Here is a 21,208-nt window from a genome sequence, read left to right on the forward strand (position 1 = left end):
CTGCCCACAAAGGTTGATTCTGTTCATCTGGATGTAGCGTTTTTTAGTGGGAGAAACGATTCGTTACTCATCCAAGTGACTTCTTCAGTCTCAGCTGACTGCAGGTTTCCCCAATCTTATAAACAGTACATTTGCATAATGAATGAAACTAGCACCACTGAGGGAACAATGGACTGGGAGGTCATTAATATGCAAATTCTCATGATCATTGATTAACAACCACTGATCAAAGATCATTGATCAAAGACCACTGATTAATGGCCATGACTACCATTCACAGAGAGTTGGGGAATGGCTGATGTACACATCCTGGACAGGGAGGAATGCTGGTTTGAGCGCGGAGTCAAGGAGGCAATTTACATGAAAAGGAAAAGACCATCTCTGAATTGAGGAGGGGGCCTAAGGGTACGTCTTTTGCTATCTTACAATTCTGCATTTTTACACTTTCTAAATCACCAAGTTAATACATGCACAATTCTGTGATGCAGACTTTGTACTTAATTCAGTGGTTTTAGTAATTTACAACTTGACAAGTTGCACATATAAAACATATTCTCACTTACACTTAAAACATGTTTGAAATAAAAGAATCGGTGAAAATGAATCAGTGAAATGTAATGTTTCCAAATGATTTTAAACCGAAACATGAAGGATAACCTGCCTCCGATCAGGTTTGATATAGCTCATTAAGTCATTATAATCGCTTTGTAGTACACCGCTCTGATTGGTAAACTTTATTTTAAAAGCGTGGGTACTGTGTTTTTCTACATTTTTACAAAAATGAGTAATTTAAATGTTAATTGTAGCATTAATGTATCAAATTTCAGGACCTAGCGCAATCAAAGCATGCCAGCTACTGTATGTGGAAATTTGTGGCCAGGTTTCCGACAGAGAAGCTTCTCTGCACCAGGCTATCCTGTCATGCCCACTTCCTGTCTGCAGGGTTGGAGTTGATGCCCAGACATCTGCTCCTGTGGACCGACAGTTAATCTCTGCCACAGCCCAGCAGATCAACCACCATCATATCTGATATTTAATAAAAAACATCTTATTAGAAGAAAGAAAAAAAGTCTTACACAACCAAAACAGCAGCTACAGCAGAGCTTTTATTAGGGAACAAAAACAACAAAAAGATGTTAACTTTGTGTTCCTGAACGTGTAATTTTTGAATAACTTCATATAAAAAGAAAAAAACAACAACATTATATTATGATGAAATAGAAATCTATATATGGTTAAAAAACAATGACCCACATCCATTCTCTTAATAAATATATACACAATAAGTACTGAGATACAAAAGAGAGATCATTTAGATCCCTTTTTTCTTTTTGCTATGTACAAATAAAAAAACAACAACATGATTTCTATAGTGTATGTTATGGCAATTGATGAGATTTGTTTTCTGAATCATCATATTGCACTTCCAGGACAGCCATTACAGACTGTGCTAGATATTAATTGACCTATTTTTACAGCATTTGTGAATCTACTCTAGAGGAAAAGGGTAGTTCTGTTTTTGCAATATTATCAACATATTTAGTGACCATTTAATACTTACAGAGGAGACCATTATTTAAATTGATCTGAGAAAAAGCATTTTTTAATGGCACCTAAAAAAAATCTTCTAGGCTAAAAAAAAAATACATTTACAATATTCTACCAAATTATATGATGGTTTTACACACTAAATACTGCCACGTTTTGTTTAGTATTAATACACTGAACCTCTGGAGCTTCATCAACAATTCAAGGGCATTTTACTACGAATTTCTGGGCGCTAAACTTTGCAGATCATCAGCGCTGTGGCTTTAGAATGGGAAAGATAATCTCTTTCTTCTGATGAATGAATGAACTCTGCTGCTTTGTATAGCATGAGGTATAGCAGCACTTCAACTGCTCTGCAAGCCTGAGCAAAATATACAAAAGCAGGCACTGACATTTGAGGCTCAGCTCATATTCTCACTAAATGCAAAAGTGTCATGTCAGTGTCAAATATGTCCTCACTTGTTAATTCTTATGCACAAACAAACAGCTTTATAATGATCAAAATGTATAACTTACATCTCTAACCAGTATCCGTTAAGAGCTATGGCTTTTAAAAAAAGGAAACAAACAAACAAAAAAACATCTGTTGAACGCTAATACAACACGCAGACAACATGAATGACAGGTCCATAATCACTGCATAGCCAGAAGTGTAAACTTGACGGCTCCATTTGTCCTCAGCCCCTCTTTTCAGGGTAATCTATCACATCTCCAATCAGATTTCAGTGAGGGTGAGTTTGTACAAGCCGCCCAACTCCTCCATGGAGATCTGGAAGGTGTCTTCGTTGGAGTAGTGTTTGATGATGTTGTCATCCATGTGGACTAGAATGCTGTCAAAATGACAAAATAGTGTGTTGAAGTGAAATATTTTAAAATGTTTTTTTAATATTATGAATTATTGTGACATATATGTAATTTTGCAGTGGTACATATTCATATGAATCATAGCCAAAGTTTTAAATACGTCAGTGTATCCACAAATAATCCATATGAGCCAAAAACATGGGCTTCAGTATGATCCAAACAAATCATTTCAGACAGCTTTTTCTACTCTTAGCTCTGTATGACATCAGTGACAGGGGAAATACTTAATATGGTCATTTAGGCTTAGTAACCCCTCCCACCTACTTTCTTTCAAAGAGAAGACAGCTGTTTTTTAAGGGAGGTGAAAAGACTGATTTTTTGCTTCACATAATGGCCCAGTATACAATAAATACACTTATTTTGAACTGTGACTCATGCAAAGCTACTCTAATGGAGTTCAAGAATAAAGACACGGAGCTGGAAAGGGGCATATTAGAAAGCATTAAGTTTGGGTGCGTGCAGGACTAAGCATGCCAGAGCCACCAGCTGGTTAGCTTAGCATAAACACTTTCTCCCATTATATAAGTGTAATTCTTGTAAGGCATGTGCGTATTTCCTCCCAGGTCGTGATTACCTCATCTGCATGTGCTAATTGCTGATTGGTCAATTAATCCCCAAGTTTACCGTTACTTTATGTGTGAGGAGAACCTGTTGTGATTTAATTATAATAGTGCTGTCAGCATTAATATTGTTAAAATGACGTTAATGCGAGTTAGCGTGGATCGCCCCGTGCTGCACGGCGTCAACACATTAACGAGCTAACCGCAGTAACGTGTTGACGCCGTGCAGCCCAATGCACGGGGCGATCCGCGCTAACTCGCTGACAGAGATTTACTGCATTAGTGCGGTTGTGGCGTTAACGTCATTTTAACAAGATTAACGCTGACAGCACTAAATTATATATATTATTATAATATAAATATATTTTGTTATAATTTATATGATATAATATATATAAAATAATTTGATGTAAAGGGGAAAAACCAATCATTAGTCTAGAAATACAATGGAAAAATATGATTGGTTATAACTAAATGATCTATTTCATCTGCAGGTGAAACAGTTCAGTAAAGCACCAAGAAATATAGAAATACACTTTATGAATTTTGTATTCATTTGTTCATGGATAACAGATTTCCTCCTTCACAAAGTTTCAAACATAGTGTGGAAATGTGATAAACATGTATACACTCACCCTTTCTTGCACTTCTTGTAGACCTTTCCAACCTTATCATAAGGCAGTTCATACTTCTCCGAAATCTGGTTGGAAAAAACAAAACAAACACAAATTTGTGTTAAGAGAAATACAGAACACCTCTACTACCTGTTATCTCACCCACTCCACATAAGTACTCTATTACTAATATCCATGACCTTCACACTCTTTTTCATCTTTTTAAACTTGATGACCCCTGAAGTACCCATTCCACTTTTTTCCCAGGACATTTCCACGTTCCATGTCTTTTCTAAATCTTTTCCCCTAACCCTCCCCTCCATTAACACCTTTTGTCCCCTGTGCAATTCTAAAAAACACATTTTTATTTTTTCCCCAATCACTACTTTGCACGATTCCTGTGTTAGTGGCTCAGCAAAGCTTAGATGATGCAAGAAACTGTTCTTTAGTACAATCCATAGCTAGTTCGGTGAACTGAGGACAACTTACAGCTTCCACCAGGCCTTTCAGCGTGGGATTCTTCAGCATGAGGGCATCAAACACCTCGTCTGTTTCCTTGCGCACGTACAGCAGGACTGTGTGGTGAAAAAAGAGAGAGGAGGCAAGCAGGCGTCAAAGAAAAGCATGCACGCTCATGGACTGAACACAAACACAAATTCAACCTCAGACAAATGTCAGCGGCAGTCATAAAAGGGTTTATCTGCGTCAGACCAGACTGCTTTACTGATGCTTTGGTACATTTGTGTGGGTTTGAGGATTTGAGGTTTTACCACATCTCCAAAGGACTTTCAGAGTGGTGAAGCTGCATGCATATATGTACACATATGCCTTGAGCCATTAATACATTTGCAGCTATACTATATATAACACTGCAAGCCATCTCTTTGCTAGACTGCAGAAGAACATGCAGAGATCTCAGATAGAGCGCTCCTAGAAGGTTCACTGATACTACACTAGATCTGGTTCCAACAGATTTTTAAGACAATTAAAAAATAATACAGTTTGCTGCTGTAATCTGAGTATGTGGCTAATTTATCTACTTCTTTATGTGGACTAAAAACAAACAAGACAGGGGAAACTGAGAGATGCTTTTATGATGACACAAGCCAGATTTACACATTTACACTGAAGTAGCCAAACATAATGACAGATTTCAGTTTGAGGAGCCTGCACAGGAGCTGACTGACTACTCTCTACGTCACTGAGACGTCAACAAGTCCCCAGAGCTTACAGTTTTACAACAAGGAAAAACATGACTGCTGTGGAAAGGTAGTAAACCTTGCCACAACAGTAAGCCAGTACAGAAGGGTTTGTACCACTTGCAGTGTTACAGCACCTTCTAAATGTAGTTACTTCCACTTTTCTGCCTTGTGTCCCCTTGAAATGAAGCATCATGTTTAAAGACCACAGAAGAGAAAAAAAGTGTCCAGTTATTGATGAAATTATTTTGAAAAAACATGCAATCGGTGACTCCTTCCTCCCCTCTCTGTGGTTAACATCATTCCGCAAGAATGTATTTAACAAGGTCGAGTGTGGCTTTGTGAAGGTACGAGAGGTGTATTTGTGCAGAAGCACTTTGAAGCAGGCCTGAATGTTTAAAACATTCCTCCCTAAGCTACAAAATATTTCAAAACATGCATTTACAGATTTGTAATGTATTGAAAATTGTAGTGTCTATGAATGGGATAGGTGGTGAAGGGCAAATGCTTGTTTGCATAGATGTCTGCATGCACGCAGTGATCTGTGGTATTTCGTTGGGTCAGTGGAGGGCTGGGGCACGTGTATATGTTGGAAGACTTGGAATTATCACATGGCCCAGAGAGAGAGCGAGAGCGAGGGAGAGTGTGTGTGTGTGTGTTTCTGTGTATGTATGTGTGGAGCTACAGGCGCTGACCACAGCAAACACAGACGGACACGCACGCACACGCAGACGCACAGGGGAGCATCACTCAAAGGCTGCTGATTAGAACATGAGCAGTGTGGACATTGCACTACAGCAGCAAACACACGTAGTACCTTTCTTTGCTTCCTCCACTCTCGGCAGCTTGTTTTGGGGTGAACCGAACTCATCGTCACTGAAGGGTAATCTCTTCATGCCCGAGCTGTGGTTGAAACACACACGCACACAAACAGCTGCTTAAATGGTCTCAACAACCGGCTGACAGGCCATAAAGCACGAGCACAGACAAAAAAGCTCACGTACATTTCCTAGAAACCGCAACCCTGTATGCATTTTACCGGGAAGTGTCAAAGGTCACGGCAATTCAAAGCTACCATGAAGCAAATGTGAAGTGAACTCACCTGTCTTCTCCATCATCTGTGGAGAAGGGCTGCAAAACAGAGAAAAATAAGAATTTCACTCAAATGCAACATAAAGGTTACAAACTACATACAGCATCTCACAATACATTTTATTTGCCTTATAGTTAATTGTTATCAAATATTTATGATGATTTGTTAAAATATATCCAAAAACGTTTTTAACCAATTTCCTGCAGTTGTAACTTTTCACGTAACTCTTCATGGTAGTGGCTAAATCAGTCAACTAGGCCAAAGGTAAAGTCAACAGCCGAGTCCAAATAGTTTCCTGTGTTGCCCCATTTATTCTTCCTTTATCACTGAGAATTGGAACAGGTCAACATAAACCAGTCTGTACAGCTGTGGACGGTGAAGTGCAGGTCGGGTGGACTGACAGGACTCACTGGTATCTTGTGGCTCACGCAACTGCACTCCTTTTTTATCTTGTTAGCGCTCGTGTTAAATACCAAATATCGATTAGTGTCATTATTTATCTATCACCCGATTGAATAAATTTGACTGCAAAATGTGAGAATAAAGTAGAACTTGTCCATTTAGTCTCAAACACATCAACTTAATGCCTTCAGATTGCAGGCTCTTAATAAATATTAGAGTTTTTTATCATATGAAACAAAGTAAAAAAGCAGATCCTCTGATTTAAAATGATCCAACTCTTTTTTTTTTGTAATTCCTGGAAGGCTGTTGTTTTTCTAGCCTTTCGCCCTTTGACTGTATCGATTACAGGCATTGCTGTGAATAGATTTTCTATTCTGAGAGGAACATCAGCAAACCCGTTGGTTATCAAAAACTGATAGCGAGGCTGCAGAGAGTTCGGTCAGGTTCAATGTCAATGGCATCCCCAAAAATAACCAACCTCCTGTCTCTTCCTCTGCTTTCCTGGTATTAATGTAAACGTCACATGCATGAGAGAAGGGGGGGGGGGGGGGGGGGGGGGGGGGGTGTTGGTGTCCTACTTGCATCATTTACCAACAGGGGGCAGTCAAAGCTCACACCTAGTGGAATTTCTCAAAAACAGTATCCTTTGCCGGGTAAACTCATGTGAGCACGTCAGGTGTGCATGCTTCGCCGTGTGGCGTGCTCATCTTGAAAGTGCCATGTGACGTGTTCACTGTGGCAGAGCTCAGAGTCCAGTTCTAAAGAAGAGGCGCTCCTTCAGTTTAAAACTCATAAAAAAGCCAGATAACCTGCAGAGTTCAGGTAAACTCCTATATCTCTCCTCATCCTCTGCAACATGTTTCCACAAACCGACAGGAAAACTGCACTCCTCTCTCCCTGTGCACCAAGACTATTTTTTGCTCTGAGCATATGAACACATAAATCAAGGTGGTTGTATGCCGGTTTGTTTTGAGTCACTGGTAAATGAATCATGGTGTGAGTAACCAGTTTGAAACCTAGCCATCAGTATGTAGGACTTGTATCAAAGCTCAAAACCAGAACTCTCTGTTCTTGCCAACTAGCAAGCAGGCAGGTCACCTCAACTCAGCTGGCAGCCGAGTGGGCGGAAGCTGAAAAACAAACTGTTTATGGACCACCTAAGATGCTATGAATGTTGCAACAGACACGTTCGTGCTTTGGGAATGGCAGGAAACATACAGTTTTCAGTGGTGGCCTAAAAAAAAAAAAAAGTTTTGCGGCTTTGATCGGCACTCACATGACGTTGGAAGGTGGAGAAGTGAATGTCGGGAATGAAGAGGACAGGCTGGGTCTCGAGATCAGTCATCATCTTAAAGATGGTCACATCGTTACGTTTCTGGAGCATTGGTACTTTCATGTCTGCAACTTTGAGGGGAAGACAGCAGGAAGCAATTTAATATTCATGCAGTAGGATGAAGTCAAACATAACACGACATGAGTGAAACAAGGTTTGATTGAATACATGTTTGCTGAAAGTTATCCAGCAAATGCAGAGGAAAACCTCCTGGACACATGAGGACCACATTTACTCTTGTCTTTGCTCTATTCTGGTTTCCAGTGTTAGAGTGTAGTTATAGTGAAGTTGTAGCGTAGGTCTTCAAAATAAAAATGTTTAGCTGAAGCAAGCTGAAACATGCTGCAGAGCTCAGAGGAACTACAGCTGCAGGGGGTAAACACACTAAGGGGATGTTTTCATCTACATACAGGAAATCATTTTAACAAATACACGTGTCAGGGCGACTTGAAATGAAAATTGGTCGTACTGTGGAAGCCTCTGGTCATTTTAGTAATGATATGTTGTAGCTGATTATCCTAAAACTTAAGAGCAACTTACAAGCCAGCCCAGAGTTTAGGTCGACAACTTTCCCTTTCCTGCGGGACTGTTTCCTCTCCTCATCTCGGATCTTCCTCTCGGCGCCTTTGTCACAGAAGACTTTGATCTGGCAGTAGGCACGGTGGATGGGCTTGTTGCTGCGGTTGTTGTAACTGTAAGTGTCGATCTGCAGATTCAGGGGAAGACCCTTCACCCCTTTCTGAGAGGAGAAGTCTGTGCTCAGACAGTTGACGGAGATGAAGATCTGTGAGGGGAGGAGAGAGGAAGAAAGTTGAGGACCGAAGCAGACTAATGTACAACTTTAAACTTAAAAGTTTGTTTATTAAAGTAGAAACTGCTTCTTAATCATGAAGCCAATGCGATGACGTTTAACTTTCAGGAAGGCCTTGATGCAGCAGGTATCTCATAGTCAGGCCTCACATGCTTTCAGTGTCTTTTGCTGGCCTCTTTTGGTGGGCTTTAGTAATTACATGCTCATTTTACTTTCCTTTGTCCTGGTTATTTGCTTTGAAAACACACTCTAACTGTGTTAACACAACACACAATCAAGACAGGTTTAAAAATACCACATAGAAAAGTCTCAAGGGGAAAGTGCTTAACAAATTTATTAGATCACCACCAAATGTAAGGTTTCTGCCACACGTGTGCGTTTTCTTGTCTATATATATAATTTGCTGTTTTACAAAAGAGCAGAACAATAGTAAAGTAAATCATTATTATGCTCGAGTTATTTCTGACTTCTCAGAGAAGTCCAGTGTTGAAATTTGGCTATAACCACCTGAACTATGTTCAGTGAATTTGATAGATTTTAGTTTGAATTGATTTAATTAATTTGTTAAGCAGTGTACAAATAAATATAGCCTTTGTCGTTCATTTGGTGTATTCCACAAATGAAGACATTTAACAGTCTTTAATGGTCCTTAATGGTCAACAACTATATTTTAAATGTTAAGGAAAAAGTCTGTTTGGAGCAGAAACATTTTATACATCATTTTATATCCATAAAACCTAATTGGGGACAATAATTAATAATTAATTTAAAAATTCACACACACTAAAGGAATACCAGGTGTTACTTTGAATCCAAATCATTCAATATAATGTCTTATAGTATTTAAAATGTAACCAGTTTAGTATTACGAGTAATGGAAGTCATGGAAATCATATGATAAAACTGCACTTAATAAATCGATGAACTCGACTTGATAACAAAAGTACTTTTAAAGAGAACTGATGCAGCGTCACAAGCTTTTCCATAGAGCATGTTACTGTGGATGATCTAATACTCTTTCTTCCTTTTTTGAGCTGTTTCAATCAATAACAACCACACACATGCAGACAGTTTGGATGTTGGTGCTGTTTTGATGTAAATATACTAAAACAATATGATTTGCAACCTTGATTTGATATAGTAAAGCCTTACATAACTTTTGCCTTTGTTCCTCATCTTATAACCTTTATTACCTCCATCATCACAGGACTATATAAGGGTTACATATACAGTACACTTTGATATATGCACATATACTGCTATGCATTCAGCCCAAGGGCAAACCACACACATACAGGTACTTCCTCTAACGGACTTCTCACCTTAACACACACCAAGTTTAACTAACACAACCAAATGATTAAACTCCTAATTATATCCTGAAATCCCATCAGCATGTAAATTGACCTCACTTCCCAAGGTCAGAAACCCAAACTGATCCTCTCAGACATCCATCCAAAGACACACACGCCAAACACCTTCATCTGTAACCAAACACCTCGCTGATGAGATGCTCAAACAATGTGGCTGGGCGGTTATACAAATGGTGAAGTAACAAAAACACACAAGGATGAACATCCTATGAATGCATGCCACAAGTCATGAGACAGTTAGACCCACATCCTGGTATGCAAGCGTGAGTGTGTGTATAAGTGTGTGTGTGCTTAGGAAGGTCTGTTCATGTGACTTTATTTATCCAAAGTGTAGCCTAAAGAAAAGTACGCCGGTGATGAGCGGCAGCGCTGTGTTGTCTCTTTGTCTGTTTGCCACCTTGTCAGTAGTCTTCCATCTCAGGCCGAGAGCAGAGCAGAGCCACAGGGCAGCACGAGGGTTGGGAACAAAGAAATAAACAATCATGAGTGGAGACGAGGACAGGAGCTCCTCCTTTCTGACGGATTTTGTTTGACAACTGTTCCATCTGGTCACCTCCCTTCCCAATGAGTTTCCTCATTCCTGCACTCTTTGTTTCTCATGTCCAAAAATACCTAAACATGCGACATCACAATAAGGGTGACAGGCAGGTTGGACCAGTCAAGAATATAAGAACAGAGTGTAGGAATACCTCTCTCTTTCACACACACTCACACACACACCTACACCTCTGTGTTTTTACACAACCTGAGTAACCACACAGGAGAGGAGTGACTGCGACATGACCGCATCCTCACTCTTCTTTTTTAAAACCACTAATTATATTTAACAACTGTTTTTGGGGGGATCAAAGTGAGCAAAGGGGATGACGATCACCCATAAAGGGGACTCGGCACCTGACACTGTCATTCAGGCACGGGGCCTTAACAAACAAAAAGAAAAGGAGGACTATTTTTAGGTGTCTAAGTTTGTTGTTGTTAAAAGGTCAAGCCTCATATTTAAACGTTCAAGACCAGGAAGTACGCGGAAGCCTCGGATCACCGGTGATCCTGAGAACCAAACACTGTTCTTGTTTTGACAGGAACACTGAAGTGCAAACAGTGAACTGTCATGTTTGGACTTGGTTCAAGCAACAACCGTGTCAGAGATGTCAGTGGGGGTGTCAGGCAGCCGTGTACCTGTGAAGGTGTGGATGTGGGTGTGGATGCGTTAAGTCCACTGACTTACTTTGGCCTCCTCGTTTGTGTCCCAGGTGAAGGAAATGGCGTTATATGAAATCTCCTCAATGTTGCCGATGGTGTTGAAGCTCTCCTTGTAGTCAGCTGGAGCAACAGATGTTGGTTATTAATAAATGATGTATTGAAAGCATATTAACTGCTTTATGCCGAGTAAAAAAGAAATTAGCCCATTTAAATAAATCTAAATAAATGATAAAAAACAAACCGGAAAAAGTAAGAAAGGTAAGGTAACTTCAACATATGCTGAGATTTATGAAAGTTACAGACTAACAGTAATCCATCAAAAGCAAAATGAGCTGTCACAATCAAAGAACACACCTTTTCCTGCTAAGATGTGCCTACAAACAGCTGCTTGAGTTTGCAGACAGATGAGGATTAGTGTGTCCGCTATGTCTCCGCACTCAAACTGGTCGGTTTGGTTTGTTTTATTTCACGATGTGGTTTATTATGAAAACATCGTTTTTCAGAACTTACCGATGTCGAGGCACCTCTGTTTAGCCGTGTGCTGTCTGGAGTGCCAGTATTTCCAGTGTTTTAGCTGGTCGTCTCTGCACTTCTCCTCTCCAAACACAACCATCACCACGCTCTGAGGAAAAAAAATAAAGCACAGTGATACCTTAATATGACTGTCAATAATCAGATTTTGCAATACACTTTCTCCTGTCTTCCTCCCTTCATCCCCAACCGGTCATGACAGATGGTTGCCCCACACTGAGGTTTCTTCCTGTTAAAACTGAGTTTTTCCTTCCCACTGTCGCCAAGTCCTTTGGGTTTCTCTGTATTTTGTAGGGTCTTTACTTTACAATATAAGGGACTTGAGACAACTGTAGTTGTCATTTTTATATGAATAAAACTGAATTGATCTGAAATGAATTATATGTCATTTCCTGGTTTTTTAAGTGCTCTTTCTTACCCTGACTTTGGTGATGGGTTGCTGCAGGCCTTTGTTGTCAATCTCCCTGAGGGTGATGGGGTAAAATTGGCCCTTGTTGAGGTACGTCATTGTCCCGTCACCTGTCTTCTGACGCAGAGATTTGGATGCCTCGAGAGTGTACTCAAAATTATTCCTGAGACACACAAAAATAAGGGTCAAATCTAGTGAATACCATAAACAACAGCACGCTGCGTTTAAAAAAAATCCCTTCTGTAAACAAATCCGAGGAGACGAATGAAACAGCAGAGTAACACCTAGCGGGCTTTAAATATGTGCAGACACTTGTGAGACACACAGACGGGAGTCTGGTGTCTCCCCTGTGACTGAGATGAATGAAGCCATTCTGCTGTGCCGTGTCAAAAGCTGAATGGCGGTGTGGAAGTTGGACGGTGGGCCGGCGGCAGGGCGACTTACCCCGGCACGGTGTCAAACTGAGTGTAGTCCTCGGGCGTCATGGAGGTCATCCGAAACTGGAGATCTCCTGGGAGGGAAAACACCTGAAGCGCAAAAAAGGAAAACAGAATCAAGCAAAGCATGGGAACAGGAAATACAACAGCTGCTTTGCATAAATTTTAGATGATTTTCTTCAACTAGCAAACTGTGTAAGCAACTAGATGAACACTGTGTTTCATTCTAGTCATTTATTAGGCTAGGCTTTCTCTCATCAGGTATAACAGTTTGTTTTGGTGTTTTTTATTCCCCTTCATTTTGGTTTTTGTTTAAAAAAAATGGCTCTGCGGCCACCTCCACCCCCTCCTGTACAGGGGTTTTGTTGGCTTTTCTGAGGTAATTCCCCTCCAGGTTAAAAAGAGAAAGAGGAGAGAGAAAGGGCTTTGGCTATTGTAGGAGAAAAGTACAGCACTTTATTGTGTTGGTGAGACAATGGCATAATAACACACTGGCCACTATTTTGGCATGTTCAAATAAAACCAGGGAAGGTTGAGCCCACCGCTGGCTCCATGGGATCGGGTGAATATCCTATTGTCTGATGGGAGAGATCTGAGAGGGGAGAGGAGAGGAACGCGAAGGAGAAGGAGGAGGTGGGGTGGAGGGGGTGCTGGAAGAGCATTGGCAGGGTTTTGACGGGGGGGGGGGGGGGGGCATCGAAACACTCACTTCCTGGGAACCATCCTTAAAGCTCTCGGGAAAGGTGGAGTCAGGGGGCGTACGAGCCTGGGTGCCAGGGCTGAAATGGACCGCGTTGTGGGTGAGCTGGCGGTCAAAGACGCCCACGTGGCTCTCCGTTTCGCTGCAGTTGTTTGGCACAGTCACCGAGAAGCCGTGAGTGGGCACCTCTGTCTTGATAGTCTGGTTTGGCACGGTGGCAATGGAAACTGTGACAGTAGTATCTGAAAAAACAAAACAAAGCAAAAAACCCCAAAACAGTTAACTGATCATCAGGTTTCTAAATTTTTCTGTTTTTTTCTGTTTGTGTTGCTGAATCAGAGCAGACCTGGTGAAGAAAAGTGGGCTCTCTTGTCTGGGCCCAGCTGAAGAATATTGAAGGGAGGCTTGAGCACCGGGATCCTGTTTTCCATACTGGCTTCCTGGAGTTGGACTATGGAGTGTCCGGTCTGGATCTGGTGCCTGTGACGAAGTAGAAGTGCACATAAATTTTAGATCTCCAATACAATACATCATTGCTTTGATAAACCTTGAAACAATGGGTTATTTATATGATATGTTTTTCTGCTTCTCCCTTTTCTCAGTCCTGGGTTTCACCTTTGGTGTTGCCATGCCTGAGAACTGATTAACGACCCATTGATAACACAAAGGAATTTGTACACCGGACATTTTCCTTCCTTTTTTGAGAATTTAAAGTTGTCTTCTATGACACTCGGAGCAGCTATTTTAGTACGCCTGACTAAAGCAGCAAAAGAAATCCTAATGTCAATAATCATTTTTCCTTGCTGCTCTGGAGAAAACAGGTACACTCCTGAGAATAAATGTGCATACAGTTTTTAAATAGAATTTAAAAATCATATCACAAAAGCTTGAATCGCTCTCTTGTTTTCTGCTGTTGCCCTCTGCTGTGCTTTTATTTTTAAAGGGGGAGGTGGTACGCGGAGAGGACTGCCGCTTACCTTTTGTTGGGATCCACATCAGAGACCAGTGTGTCTGTCTTGGGCTGGTGTATTGTTCTCTTTTCCCTGGGCACCTGTATATGAGAGTAAACACAGCCGCTCAGCGTCTGACCACATCACATCTACCAGACTGGGTCATCCTGCTGTTTGTACTCATAGTTAGATCAGTTACATGACATAATGTAGACTCTGTCTCACAGATGTTACTTAATGATCAGATGTCACTAAGGGTGAGGATCACAGAGGGAAAGTTTGCAAGAACCTGGCAACTATTCCTCCAGTATGTGATTTTGCACTACTCCTCATAGAAGGAGGGGAGAAACTATTCCTGCTGAGCTTTTCCTGATACCTTATAGTAGTCGTAGAGCAGACCCAGAGCTGCGGCACTATCCTCGTCTCCATTTATGCTCATCATCGCCTTGGTGGCAGCTGTCAGCGGGTTCTCCAGAAAAGATTTCCAGGCTTCATCCTCTGTGGTGAAAGAGCGACGCTGGCCGCCATAACCCGGCTCGTTCTGGAGAACCAGGACCGCACGTTTACTGCTAAAAGGGGGAGAGTGTGTGCTTTAGTTACCGCATACAAAGCAGTTAATGACATGAAATAAAAGCCATGGATGTGCGCAGCAAAAGGGAAGAGCCGTCCATACTAGAAGGGATTCATCTCCTGTTATGGACTTATTTTCCACACTGACTCCACATAAGCTCTCCAGACCGGGACCTGAAATCTCAGTGACGCTCAAAACAGACAAACAGGTTATAAGAGCGAGAGATCACCCATGTAGATGTTTTTTTTTTATCTGCAGGACCAGTTGGTCAGGCTTTTCGAGGATTGTGCAACAAATCTCTGCCGCTGAACCACAGAGGCAGAAGGTGTATCGAGAAAAAGATGCTCTACAGGATCGTCCAGTGTAACGACTCTAGTTCGGGGATCACTCATTGGTTGAGAAGCCGCCCGCATGTGACGCATCTGACCCGGCTGCATTCCTGCGCTGTGCTTGCAAACGAACTTGTTTGTGACAAATAATCATGAGATTTTAACGCTCAGTAGCCGCCTGCCTCGCGCTCCTTCTCTTCCTCTTCAAAATTCAACATCGCCTTGGTATGCTGTGCACAGTGTGCAACCTTAAGCTATTTGAACCTGGGTGCATTACATTTAAAGTAAAACAAAAACGCCTCTGCGTGTACGAAACGGCTGATGATGAGCCTGCGACGTTTGCACTGAAGTCACCTGTTTACAGTAAATTTTAATGTTTACACAGCTTCTGTTTGCTGAGACGCGTTAAGCCCCAGTCAGAGTAAAGTCATTAATGGAGCTCTTGTTATTAAAGTTTCATCCACAAACTTCGGAAACCGCATATATCCCCTCTTCAGCCATCCTGCAACCACATCCAACAAAGTAATTATTATAAAGTGTGAACGGACTGGATCAGTTTCCATGTTGAGTATCTACAACAAATACAACTTTTTTGTCTCCCAGTGGTCAGAGAAAGTGATAATTAGTAACCCTATATCTAAACGCAACCTGATATAATCCATTATGTGTTGGCTATAAAAAAATATATCTAAGGTAAGGCAATATAAGCCATTATTTACTAAAACAATGGTAAATGGTAAATGGCCTGTATTTATATAGCGCTTTACTAGTCCCTAAGGACCCCAAAGCGCTGAAGAGTCTGATTGCTGATCAGGCAAAAATTACACTGAGATGTCAAGAAATAAAGTGAGTAAGGCAGCATGAGTCCAGACTTCTGTCACTTTAATGTACAGGAGCAGTAAAAAAAAAAATAACACTACTTTTTTGGACATTTAGAGAAAAGAGCTTTAATCCCTCATTTTAAATTAAAAAAACAAAACAAAACACACACAGCAGTGTAGAGTAAAATCCATGAAAACCTCAGATAGCCCTGTGCTCGCTTGTCTATGTTAGTCGTGGGGCCAACGCCTAGCAGGTGTACGATTTCACTCCCCTCAAATGTCTCCTTGTCACTGCCCTCAAACCCCCCCACACACAGAATACAGAATATATCTCAAACTAAACATTTATATATCTGAAAAACACTGATTTATTTTTATTATTTTATTATTTTAAGCTCTATCTTCCATTAAATCTCTTTTACACCTGTGCAGAGGCAGTTTTCCTTGGCTGACACCTTGCTGCCGGAGACTTGTGCCTATTCCTGAGCAAACATCATTTCTACTATCCACATAACAGTTAAAGCTTAAGGCAAAATCAAACAACCGCCCATCTCTACTCCGGGACGGCTCTTATTCCAACAGTCGCCTCCAGCTCGCACGACAGGTGGAGGTACACCTGTACAGGCTCGAACATGACAGGTGAAACGAGCGGAGTTACAACACCATGGGAAACTATGAGACTACACCAACTCCCCGCTTGGCAACCCGCTGTAACAGCGCACACTTACCCTTTTAAAAGGAGCTATAATGATCGTAGAATAGGCTCATGCTTATATGCGACACGAACATCAGGACACGATTTTGAGAAAAATACAGAAGGCTGCAGCTGCAGGTCACAGTGTGACCTCGGCTTTTGAAAAATCCGTCAGTGCAATGAATGTATTTGTTTAAAAAAATAAATTGCAAAAATAATCAGAAAATCCACAAAAGCAATTAAAGTCAGTATTACAAGCTTATAGTGTCAACATGCTCGTTGTGCGGGCTAACAGAGGAGTCAGGACAACTTACTTGTCATGCTCCTGTGACATCTCGGTCGGTCGAACTGGACTTTCTAGTTGGTACTGAAAATCCGATCCGTCTTCTTTACCACCCTGGAAAACTCCGCTGCTAACACTGGATAAGGGCCACGGCAACAAACAAGGTGTCCCCTCCTGAGAGAACGGGTTTTGTCGGCTTTTCTCGCTTTTTGGGGCAATGCTTAGAAATTAAGGCCGGTTTTACCTGTGACAAGGACGCGGATTGGATTACAGGTGGACGGGAGGCGGGGTCTTACTGTCAATTGCCCTTGCCGGGCTTGTGATTGGCTCACCTGTTGGCCTACCTGCAGCTGTAGGGTGAGTTTGGAGAAAGCAGTGGTAAAACTGGGTTTTAAAAGCTGTGATTTTATCATATTGGAATATTAAATGAGAAATATATTCCCCCTACCCCTAAAAAAGGCCAGTGCAAAATTTATTGGGATGACTTAAAAATTAAAATGATTTACAAAAAAAAAGGAAAGAAAGTCTTTGATGATTACAGTCACTAAGGAAATATTCACTTATTTGTACACACCTGCAGGCTTCATAGATGTCACTATGTGGGAGCTGCTATGATGGAGATTATTGTGGCAGAAAGACCTGATTCACTTCACAAAGACATGAACAAGCGCGCTCTTTTAAAGTCTACACTGATAACTCCTGTATAACACGGTAATAAGACGTTTAGTAAACTAATAACGTAATTCACTGATAAATGATCAACATGCTGTGGATAAGTGGAGACCTGTTTTTATGAGCATGAACTCAATTCAAAGACGACAAATTAAAGGAGAACCCTCTGTCTCTGTATGGTGGCTCTGTGAGAGTTTTTTGATAACGTGGGTCTTCCTGGAAATCCTTTGCTATCCTACATGATGCTGTGGGAATTCTTTGTCATTGTTATTTATTTATTTCCTCAGTGTTTTGTGTTAAGCTGTTGGCCAACATGCTGTTGGCTGTTGTCTGTGCTTGCATTGAAAATGTACATATGAGTATGACTAAGTAATGCAGCTCAAATCTATCTATGGGTACAAATAAAATAATCTAACCTCATCTAACCTAACCTGTGCCCTTAGAGCAGGGGTGAGCCATTCATTCACTAACTGTAAACACTTCTTTTATTAGTGGCAGTTTATAAAGACTTAAAATTGATGTTAAGCAGAACTGAGTTCAGATTATAGGTGCGACCGTACACAACAGTCCCATCCAGCCCCTTGGGAAATTTAATTGCCCACACCTGCCACCTCTTCTTCATCTAAGGGATTTCATTCATGTTGAACTATTTCTATCCTGATAGGATTCACCTCTTCCAGTATGACCTCCATCCATAAGGCTAAAGGAGTCCCTTAATGGTTTGGAAATTACCCGAATTGTGTGTTATGGCCTGTATGAAAATTTGGACCAACTTTTTAGCCAGCTGGCTCCAAGAAATATGTTTGAGTACCAGATTATTAGAATTTTGCAGCAATGATGCCAAGTCACACAGAAGCTGCTGTGATAACATCGTAAGAAGATAGTTTACACTAATTTCTTTGGGATGCACAGATATAGTAGTGAAACATGGGTATTGCCAATATCGGACCTGCTATTGAATGATATCAACAAATAAGATGCCATCTACTGACATCAGTGGTCGGTATATACCTGTGCGTTCAAATTTATGAATAAGTGACATGACAAATATCACAAGTGGTCTATCAGTGTGCCTGATATAAAACCATGTGTATCAGTATTTACTACATGAAACATCTTTGATGAATACAAACGCTTACAGTAACCTGTCTTAATGCAATAAAACAAGATGATAAAACTGTAAAGCAAGTGAAGAATTATGCTTTGGGCTTTTTTGTGTCAGTTTCTGGGTATCTTGAAGGCAACAAGAAACTGAATTTAAAAAGTTCCAATCATGGGACCCCTCACTCACCTAAACATATTCCCTCACATAGCTGGGGGCACTTTTTCCATTCTGTTTAACGGTAAGTACACCTTTCGTCCCACCTGTGTCTCTACTACTAGATGATGTTACAGAAGCTTGTTTACCTTCTTCCAGAGGACAGATAAGCATCAGTCTGCACAGCTGCAGGTAAGAAACAGGCAAATTAGTCCCGAAAGCCACATCAAGAGTGCAAATAAAGTGATGACACCACTGAACCAAGAGCTTGGAATAGAAGCACACTAGCACTGGCAGTCACGCATAAAAGTTTGAATAAATTAGTGGTCATGTGTCTATACGGCACATTTAGGATTGTTTGATTGCCATTTGCTCTGCAATTAGCTGTGAGCTATGACTCTAAAACAAGCAAGATGAAAAGGAAGTCTGAGTGAAAACAAACAGCTTTGTTAGCGATAGAAGGGTCTTAAGAGATGCTATCAGATATATTCAAAGTTTCCCCCTCACACAAACACTTACATAGAAACTCTCCAACGACCCCACCCCACCCACCTAGCCTAACTGCCTACCGATCCCCCCACATCCCTGACACACTCCCATGTAGACACAACCTCCTGCTCCTGGATCCTGGTGTACTGTTTATTTATCCCAGTGGAAGGACACCTGCTTCTACTGGTGCTTATTTGTGTTTGCATTGAGGACATGGGATAGTAGAATAAGGGAGGGATGTGAGGATGTGTGTGTGTGTGGTGCTTTGTGTGTCTGAGAGGGGAGGCTGGGAACACGTGGCTGCGCTGTTGATGGTAGCTGCTGCTTGATGCTGACTCGACAGAGCACATATAGGGAAAACACACCAAAGACAGCAGAATGTGGATCAAAGCACAGGTTCAGACATGAGAAAAGACCTGCTGAATCACTTTTGGGATGTAGAAGACACATTTCATCTGAACAACAGTGTAAAAGAACAAGCTTAAAAATGTGTTGTTAAGAATTGCTGAAAATTTTAAAGTGAACCGAATGTCTTTAAAACTTATTTTAGTTTTAATTTCAGGATGTCCAAATAAGCCTCTCCCACTTTACAATTCTCCTTTGATGCATCTTTTTGTCCCTCAGAGCGCCTGAAGGACAGTCAAAGGGGACTTTCTATAGCTTAATGCTTTGATTCAGAGCTGTTTGGTTTGTTTTTCTTTCTATCCAGACTTTTGAAAGTCCCTCTTTGTTTGAAAAAGAGATCTATGTCCATGCCACCAAAAAGCATCTCATACAACTTAAAGTTAATCACCTTCAAATAATGAGATTTAAATCAAATTTAACATTCCTGGGAGGACTTTAAGAGATCTGTTTGGTGACATTTCTGCAGTTATTTAAATTATCAATAGGTCTCTGTTTTCAATGTGGTCCAGACAGGAAGGTGTGGGCTTGGTCACTACGTAGTTCGATTCTTTTACTACATGACAACATCTGATGATGTGAGCCGAGTAGGTAATACATGACAAAAAACTTTCATGAATGGTGCATTTATTTTCTTATGTTTACAACAAGAGCAGGAGTAACATAATCCTGTGTCAGCCACCCCTAAACTTTCTTGTAATTTTTATGTAGTGGGCTTGAGCAACAGTTCTCCAGGCTTTGTGAAGGTCTTTTAAAGGTTTTCCTTGGACATACCTGACCATTTTCAGAGAAGTGGTTTTTTTTGTTTGTTGAGTCACTTTACACTGACCTATAGGTCATTCAAGCATAAAAAGACACCTAACCTAAGGGATGAACCAGTGTTGTGTCGACACATAACAGAGAATTTAGCAAAGAAGCAATTTTGAATTATATCTTCAGACGCTTTGTTACTAGCAGCCTGTCTCACAATTTGTTTCATTTTCTTTAGTAGAATTTCCAGTTAAACTGGCATAAAATTGTATTTTTCCATCAACAAGGTGATTCCTAAACAGCTGCAAACTTGTGTATCCTTAAAAAAATTGAAGAAACTGGACAAGCAGGGAAGGTAGGCCTAAAAATGATCTACAGCAGATGAACAGTATCTGAAAGTCCTTAAGAAATATTAAAAAACAAACAAAAAAACAAAGACCTGATGCAGGACCTGAAGGCCTCAACAGTAATGTTCTCAGTGAAAGGGTGGCTGCCAAGAAGTCATTCTTAAGAAAGGGAAACAGGGAGAGGCTGAGGTATGTCAAATTACACAAGAACTGGACTGAAAATAAGCACCTTATGGAGTGAGTTTGACACTATTGGTTCAAATTGTCATCAGTATGAATAGAGGTCAGCAGAGAGGCTGTAGAGGATTGTCTACAGCCATCTGTAAAACACTGTGGAAGCTCTTTATTGGTTTGGGACTCATTTCAGCCAGTGGTGTTGTGGATCTTGTAAAAACCGATGGAATTATAAACACAGAAAGGTATAGCCATATTTCAATTCGATTGGTAATGGCTTCATTTTGCAGCATGACAATGATCCAGGAATCAGCGTTATTGATGCATTGAAGTAAAAAACTGAAGACGTCAGATGTTTTTCAGGAATAATTTCTGCTTTTTTGGAGCCGAGAGG

At 40.9% G+C, this 21,208-nt stretch overlaps 1 protein-coding gene across 2 annotated transcripts; it reads right to left on the bottom strand.

Moving 5' to 3' along the window:
- Positions 1-1,084: 1,084 nt before the first annotated feature.
- grhl1 (grainyhead-like transcription factor 1) lies at positions 1,085-16,923 on the bottom strand. Of its 2 annotated transcripts, none has more exons than XM_026152489.1 (16): positions 16,754-16,923; positions 14,401-14,593; positions 14,052-14,125; positions 13,421-13,554; positions 13,084-13,316; positions 12,382-12,464; positions 11,947-12,100; positions 11,508-11,619; positions 11,023-11,117; positions 8,154-8,397; positions 7,557-7,684; positions 5,888-5,916; positions 5,603-5,688; positions 4,076-4,161; positions 3,608-3,672; positions 1,085-2,378 (listed from the first exon to the last, which is right to left on the bottom strand). In XM_026152489.1, the coding sequence occupies exons 1-16, from the start codon at positions 16,771-16,773 to the stop codon at positions 2,264-2,266; spliced, it is 1,851 nt and encodes a 616-aa protein (XP_026008274.1). In that variant the 5' UTR covers positions 16,774-16,923; the 3' UTR covers positions 1,085-2,263. The 2 variants fall into 2 exon arrangements, with proteins under 2 accessions (XP_026008274.1, XP_026008275.1); XM_026152490.1 differs by lacking the exon at positions 16,754-16,923 and adding an exon at positions 14,698-16,427.
- Between the last annotated feature and the right edge of the window lie 4,285 nt (positions 16,924-21,208).

This window comes from Astatotilapia calliptera, chromosome 19, assembly GCF_900246225.1.
Source record: "Astatotilapia calliptera chromosome 19, fAstCal1.2, whole genome shotgun sequence".
Taxonomy (NCBI): Eukaryota; Metazoa; Chordata; class Actinopteri; order Cichliformes; family Cichlidae; genus Astatotilapia; species Astatotilapia calliptera.